The sequence below is a fragment of the Cicer arietinum genome, chromosome 2, assembly GCF_000331145.2.
Source record: "Cicer arietinum cultivar CDC Frontier isolate Library 1 chromosome 2, Cicar.CDCFrontier_v2.0, whole genome shotgun sequence".
NCBI lineage: Eukaryota > Viridiplantae > Streptophyta > Magnoliopsida > Fabales > Fabaceae > Cicer > Cicer arietinum.
The window spans coordinates 30,032,669-30,040,526 of NC_021161.2; the positions used below are offsets into that span (position 1 = coordinate 30,032,669).

The 7,858-nt window shown below is 29.3% G+C and overlaps 1 protein-coding gene across 5 annotated transcripts in view; it reads right to left on the reverse strand.

Annotated features, from left to right (window-relative positions):
* Positions 1 to 7,396: 7,396 nt before the first annotated feature.
* LOC101503483 (uncharacterized) overlaps positions 7,397 to 7,858 on the reverse strand; it is a 9,317-nt gene continuing 8,855 nt past the window's right edge. For all 5 annotated transcript variants that reach the window (XR_003470345.2, XR_012162031.1, XR_190397.3 and 2 more), the window contains one exon: positions 7,397 to 7,582. Coding sequence is in view for 1 of the 5 variants with exons in the window: in XM_012719813.2 (XP_012575267.1) it covers positions 7,538 to 7,582 (45 nt within the window). In the remaining 4 variants the exon portion in view is untranslated. The remainder of the gene's footprint in view (positions 7,583 to 7,858) is intronic.

Here is a 7,858-nt window from a genome sequence, read left to right on the forward strand (position 1 = left end):
GATTTACTAGCGTGCAGTCTCTCACAGACCAGCACGACATACAAGAGTGCAGCCGCTCACAGATTAGCACAATTTACTACCGTGCAGTCTCTCACAGACCAGCACGATTTTCTAGAGTGCAATCGCTCACAGATCAGCATATTCTACAGTGCAATCTCTTACAGATCAGCACGACGCGACAATCCCCGCAAGGATAAGATGAACCAACAATTCACATGGCATCATCCTATGGCCCATCATGGTCACCACTATCACCATGACCCCATCGCGGTCACCATGTAATATGAAATGCATGAGCATACTCTAACTGTTTTCACCATAATCATTAAGTAAATACAACTATTAAAAGATTCCCCATTTTTAATACTCATTTAACACTAATGATTTTTCAAACACAACATAGAGCATACTCAAACATATTTATTCACACCAATTAAAATTTCCACAACCACACATAAATCACAACTCCAAATTCCATTCACACCTAAATTGAATTAAATTCATTTTCCACCAAGTCACACATAAATTTCTTCTCAAAAATTCATAATATTAATTATGAACACATCAATTTCACCAAACATGAATCACCAAAATTTCCAAACATTAATCACCCATATTCAATCTCCAAAATTTTCAACCATAAATCACCACAACAACATTAATATATCAGAGTTCTCCCCACCGCTAACTCGGGGCCAACGGTCTCGATTCATTTTCGAGACTCAAGGAGCTAACTAAATAAACATAAATACTTATAACAATTTGTTCACAATAAAATTAATTTACACACAACAAAATTCTTAAAATTAAATTTGTCTCACACACCAAACTTTTAAAACCAAATAATCTATATTATTTACTTAAAACTAAATTAAACAAATATTATCCAAATTTCACATACACACACTCGACTATTAAAGCACCGAAATTTTTGAGTTAATAAAATACTCTAAACTTTTTTTTTTTTTAAACTCAATCAAAGAGTAATTAAAAGAGTAATATTTTAAACTCTAACCATTTTTAATTTCAATCTATCTTTTTACTCAAACTCTTTAACTTAGTTAAAATTTGAACTTTTTCACAACTTTAACACGCTAATTTTTTTGTAAAATTTCAATTTCAGATCAAACTCATTTATTTGAAAATAACTCATTACGTAACTCAAACTCATCAAATTTAATTAATTCAATATCCACAAAATCCACACCTAAATCACATCTCAAAGATTCATAATAATAATTATGAACATATAAATCAAACCAAATATGGATCACCACAAACCACACCTCAAAACACACAAAAAACAAATCCCACTAATTCCCACATAAACAAATTAAATTCTTTTTCAACAAATTCACACATCAAATACATCAAATTTCTTTTCCACAAAATCACAAATAATGTCCTAAATGCAAACTAAAAGTTTGGAAGGAGCCCTTACCTTAACGATAGCTCTAACACGCGATTACGGTACCGTAATTAATTCCAGTAAAATTTAAGTTCGTGATGTCGTTTCGAAAACTAGCTCACTAGCACCGCAGCGTGGCAATGAACAACTTTCTCTTATGTCACTTCTCGAAATGAAGCTTAGATCTAGGAAAAAAAGTGAAGGTTTTTGTGTTTGTGGGTTTTGAAAATAAATAAAATTTAGAATCAGAAAAGGAGGAAGAAGAAAGAAGTTCTCGCAGGTTTTCTCTTTTCCTTCTGTTTCCTTGCTTTCTTATATATATATATATATACATTACTTACTATATATATATATATATATTTTTTTTGAAAAAGGCAAAGCTTTGGTAACAGAGGAAGAAGATGAAGAGCGTGGAAAATAAGGAAAATGTTTCTCTCTGTTTCTCCTTTTGTTTCCTTGCTTTCTTATATATATATATATATCCATACTTTATTTAATATATATTATTAAAACCAAACTACAAATATCTAAAAATATCTAGATATTTCATAAAATTACTATTTCACTCATCACTTTCCAAACCACTTTTTGTTAAAAATATCAACTCTCGCCGCAACTCAGTTGACAGATACGATTTTCAGCAACCCGAGGTATTTTAACAAAATTATCCGGTATTAAATTTTTCGTAACCTAATTAAATTATTCTCTAACAAATAATTTAAATCGGGTCTCAAAATATATATATAAATATTAAACATATTATCAACTCTAATAAAATATGATTTCGATATTTAATTCCCAAAATTAAAATTCAATTGTGCCAAATGCCTAAGCAATTTAACACCAAATACCCTAAAATCGCATAAATTAGAATTTAGAAAATTAAGGGTCTTACACATGTGGTATTTTCAATTGATGTTGAACTATGATTACTTTTAGAGTTAGATTTTACAGCCTTAAGTTTAACAATATCAGTTTTTAGAGTTGCATTTTATATTTTAACTTCAGCACTTTGATTCTTTAAAACATTAATTTCTTCAATTAGGTTTTCATTTTCATTCCTAAGTGTTTTCAGTTTTAAGGACAATTTGTGATTCTTGTTCAAAAAGTCATTTATAATAGTAATTAAATCATATCAAGTTAAGTCAGAAAAGACCTCAAATTCTTCAATTATTGATACACTTACAGAGTCAAAATATGTGTTGGATTCAGAGGTAGAGTTGGTATAAGCCAATCAGAGCCAAATATGCTTGCTCTTCATCGTTAGATGATTGATCGTAATCATTCCACGTAGCCATCAAATTCTTCTTCTTATATCTGGAATATTTCCTCTATTGTGTCCCTTTCTCCAAATTTTGACATTCTAAATTGATATATCCAGATTCATTGCATCCATAATAGATGATACTTTTCTTATCATATTTATCCTCATTTCCCTTATTGGATTTCTTGGAATATCTTTGGGGAAATTTCTTCTTTCTATTGTACATCATCTTCTGAATTTTTCTAGATATGAAAGTCGGTTCTTTTTCCTTTGAGTCTCCATTTTGATCTTCTAAATCACCATCATATGATTTTGTTGTTGCCTTCAGGACATTATGTTTCTTGGATTTCATAGCCAAGATTGGTTTCTTCTTCTTGGGCTCATCTCTGCAAGTTCAATTTCATGTTATTTGAGAGAGTTGATTAATTCTTCCAACTTAAGAGTAATTATATCATTTGCTTCTTGAATGGCAGTGATCTTTGATCTCCACTTGCTTGGAAGATTTCTTAGTATATTTTTCTCATGATCAGCAGTAGTATAACTCTTCTCAAGTATCTTTAATCCCGAGACCAAAGTTTGGAATATGGAAAACATTGTCTCAATGTCTTCATCTTCTTCCATCTTGAACAGCCAATACTTTTTGACTAGGTGGTTGTCCTTTGCATCTTGAACTTGCTTGCTTCTTTCACAGGTCAGAATCATACTATCATAAATACTCTTTGTTGTCTCCTTGTTGGTGCACTAGTCAAACTCCTTGAAAGTGATTGCATTTATCATGAATGTTCTTGACTTATGATGCATCTTGTACATTTTCTTCTAATCAACATCCATCTATTTCCTTGAAATCTCAATACCATTAATATTCTTTGGAGCAATATAACCATCTTCCACAAAGTTCCAAAATTTAGGATCTGGTGAAGTAAAGAAACTTCTCAGCATTTCCTTCCAATACTTGAAATGTTCTCCATCAAACAGAGGTGGTTTGTTGATGTTTCCTCCAGCAGCTTCTTCACTGAATCTAGACATGTTGAACCCTTGGATCTTTCATTAAACATTGTAAAGTGATCAGCCTTGAGACCGAAACATAATGCCAATTGAAGGTGCAAACACGAGAAAGGATGTAGAATTGTGTTTGACTAAGTTGATAACTTTTTCATTAGTTGATTAAACTGGTTCAAACATGATGATTTACTTGGTAGAAACAGTAACAAAACTACGGAGTGCATGAACAAAGTGACACAAGTAATTTATCATAGTTCACCACTAGCTTGGCTAATCTAGTCCCTTCACTTAGAAGGAATTAATCCACAAATTCAAAAACTTAAATTACAAAGCACCTGACCCTCCAAGTCGGTCTTCTCAAACAAGTGTTTCTCTCTTTTAACTCTAAGATGAATTTGAAATTTTGAGCTTGAGTTCTTCTACTATTTTCTGATTTTTTGATGATCTTCTTCTTCTTCTTCAGTCTTGAGTATCTATTTATAGATAAAAGTAGGCCTCAATTTAGTACTTGTTTATTATGTTCATACTTTTTTAGATTGAGTTTGTAAATTTTTAATATTGATACTGTTCAGATTGAGTTTATAAATCCATCAGATTGATATTGTGCGTACTTTGTTAAGATTGTTTTCAAAAATTCTTCAAGTGAAACTTTCTTCCTATTACTTGTTTTGATATGGGCTAGAACATAGTGTTGGACCAATTCTTGAACTTTCACATGTAGGAATATGACTAACTCCAATTTAGTATTTTGTCCTTTGTTAAATCTGAATCATGTATTTGTAAATAATAAATGTATCTTCTTGTAAACAATGCATATCTTCTTGTAGATAAATGTTGATCAAATCTTCTAGTAAATAGTTCATATCTTCTTGTGATAAATCTTGATAAAATGTTCTTGTAAATAATTCATATCTTTTTGTAATAAATATTGATCAAATCTTATTGATGATCAGATGTTAACCACGTCTTCTTCAAATCTTATCTTCTTTTAACTTAATCAAAAAATTTCTTCAATTATAAATCTAAATCAAATCTTATTTTAGATTGTCTTCAAAAACATGAATTTTTTTTTATACTCTATGAAGTCAAATATATAGTTTTCATAAAATACTTTTGTTAAAACTAACTTGGTTCTAACATACTCAGTACACTTTATCTACCTCCATTTAATTTGTTTCTATCAAGAGATGTGAATCCATCCTTCCTTTCTATTCTATCTTCCGATAGTTTTTTCATTTGTTAAGAAACATGGGAAACATACATCTTTTTCCTTTCATTTTTTTTTTTTTTTTTGCAAGCTTTTCTTCTTAAATACTATTTCCTCCTGTTATGTCTTCTACATAATTCTCTTTCTTTGTATGTTTTCAATTTTTTAGAGGATCATCAATCATCAAGGGTCAATTTTTATTTTTAGTTTCCTTTTTTCTTTAAGCTTCTACATTTGTTTATTTTTTGTGTTTTCAAAATTTCCTTTTTTAGTGGTTGTTGGAGTTGGAGGAAGATGAAAGGTGGCTCCGGGCAGGTTCCATTGCGGATTTTCAAAAAGTAGAGGAGATAAGAGACGAATATGTCATATTTCCTCGAAACAGTTACATGCAGGTGGTTTGTATTGATTGTGTGATCATGTTCATATATTTAGATATATTTTTATTCAAATTTGGATTTTAAAATTAAATCCATCCTATAAGGTATTTTTAATATCAGAAAATAAAAAGAATAAAAGAAAGTAATGATTTCGATTGATCTGTTGAGTTTGATTATTGAGTTATTTTGTAAATAATTACTGCAAGAGATTTGAGGCCCTAACAAATTGTGTCATAAATTCTTTATCTATTAAAGGCTTTCAAATGACCCTAAAAGTATGTTTAATGTATTTTAAATTCTATACTAATAGAATCTGATATAAAACATGTTTTTACTCCCCTTAGAAATTTGTTGGTAGTCATATATATAAAGTATTGATGCAAATTGATACTGTTGTAAATGAAGATCCTCGTTTATGGGGCAGGTGATCCAAAATTATTTTGTAGACTCATTTGTGACATTCTTCAACTGTGTTTTTTCTTTTCAAGCCTTCAATTGTGTATGTGGTTCTTTATTTTTTTTATGGATAACCGTGTATTTGATTTTAATGCAAAAGAGTCAATGTTAAACTCCTTTCATGTCATGCGTAAATAGTAATGTAGGAAGCAGGGATTATAAGTGTATATTTTCCAATATGCATATTGTATAGTCATTTGTTTATATATCTAGCATGGGTTTTTGTGTTGTAAAATTTGATTATTTAAATTCAAATTATTATTTTTCTAATTTTTAATATACTATAAATTTTATTATTAAAAACACTTAGTAGTAAATAGATTAAATATTTAAGATAATATTTTTTTACAAGTTATATAACCCAATATTTCATTTGAAGCATTAATTTAATATTTTATAGAGAAAAAAAGATTATAACAAAAAAATAGTACTATATTATAAAAATTATTTTTATAAAATGATATTATAAAAATTACTTTAATGAATTGAAAAAAACATTAAATTTAAATTTTACATATAATATATGTCATTAAAATGCACTAATTAAAAAAAAACGAGAAGAACCAATACAGACACAATTTGAAACTTTTGAAAACACAAAAAAAAAAAAGAAAAATCCAATGCAAAACATTTCATAATTTTATTACAATGAATACTCTGTTAACCCGTAAAACTGGAGTCCACGTGGTATTTACGAAAATAATAAATATTGGTGTGTGATCCAATCATATCATATAGTTACTATACTGTATACCTACACTTGCTAAATCCGGTAGCAAGTCATTAGATATAAAACACTCCGGGTAAGATCATGACGGTTGATGTGTCAATTCAAGAAGAAAACCAAATCAGTTGATAGTTTTTCTTGAATCGAACCAATACAAAGGCTTAGTGCGCCGATTTGTTATTTCAAGACCAAATAAAAATTACTTTTAAGTTTAATTGCAATTTTGATCTCCTATTTTAACTGAATCGCAAAAATAATCTCACATTTTATTTATCTCCAGTTTTAGTCCCTCAAACAGAATCTTGTTTCAAAATTTGATAAAATATCATTTTTTTACGTTTATTTAAATCACACTATAACTCAAGATTTCGTGGTGCAACAATTGTACCTGAAATCTATTATCATAAATGATGTAGTGCGGCTTTAAAAAATAACACTTCAACAAATTTTAAACCAAAATTCTATTTGAGGAATCGAAACTAGGGAGAAATAAAAAATGGATTGACTATTTTCGTAATTCAGCTAAAATAAAAGGACCAAAACTGCAATTAAACTTTACTTTTACAATAAAATTAAACTGTATATTTTCAAACCATATTAATTTTGACACCGGTACTGTACTGATTTGCCATTGTTTATTGATATTAATTGTTAAAAAAAATAAAATAAACGAACTAAACTAAATATTGAGACTGTTTAAAAAACCAAAACACCACACCAAACTATTAAACCAACTCTAATTGCATTGAAAAGAAGATAATGACAGATAATTCCGAAACCGAACTGATTCAGTTCAGTTTGGTTCATAAAATATCCACCACAGCTTGATTTTTTAGTGCAGTGTTGCTTGATTTAGATGTTTGTTTCGTTTTTGGTAGCCCTTTAACTGGAGCTAGACCATGAAACGCTGAAGCTATAGATGCAATCCGTTATTTATGAGATTTAGCTACATATATAAATAAAAATTAAAAATAAATAAATAAATAATCCTTTTCTATCAATATGTACATATTCACAATTCTAATAGTCCATAATCTACAATATACAGCCATGGAATCGGGGAGAAGGAACTAAAATGGTCCAAGAAACGGTTTACCTACATAGCCTCCAGAATCTTATGTAAGCTTTCCCTCCCTTCAACCTGACAGAAAAGAAGAAGAAAAGGCAAGACAAACAGATTCAGCAAAAAGCTTCCTAGTCAGTCAAAAAAAGTAAAATAGAAGAGTATATGTAAGCTTCTATTGTGAGCCTAAAGAGAGAATGAACTACTCAAATCACGATGCCTGATTATTGAATGTTCAAAACTTCCGAAGTATATTAGATTTCAGAAACATGAATTAAGAGAAACTATAGATATCATAGGTTTCACAAAATGTACGGTATACTCTCTCCATTCTTAATTACAAGCATTCTTTCC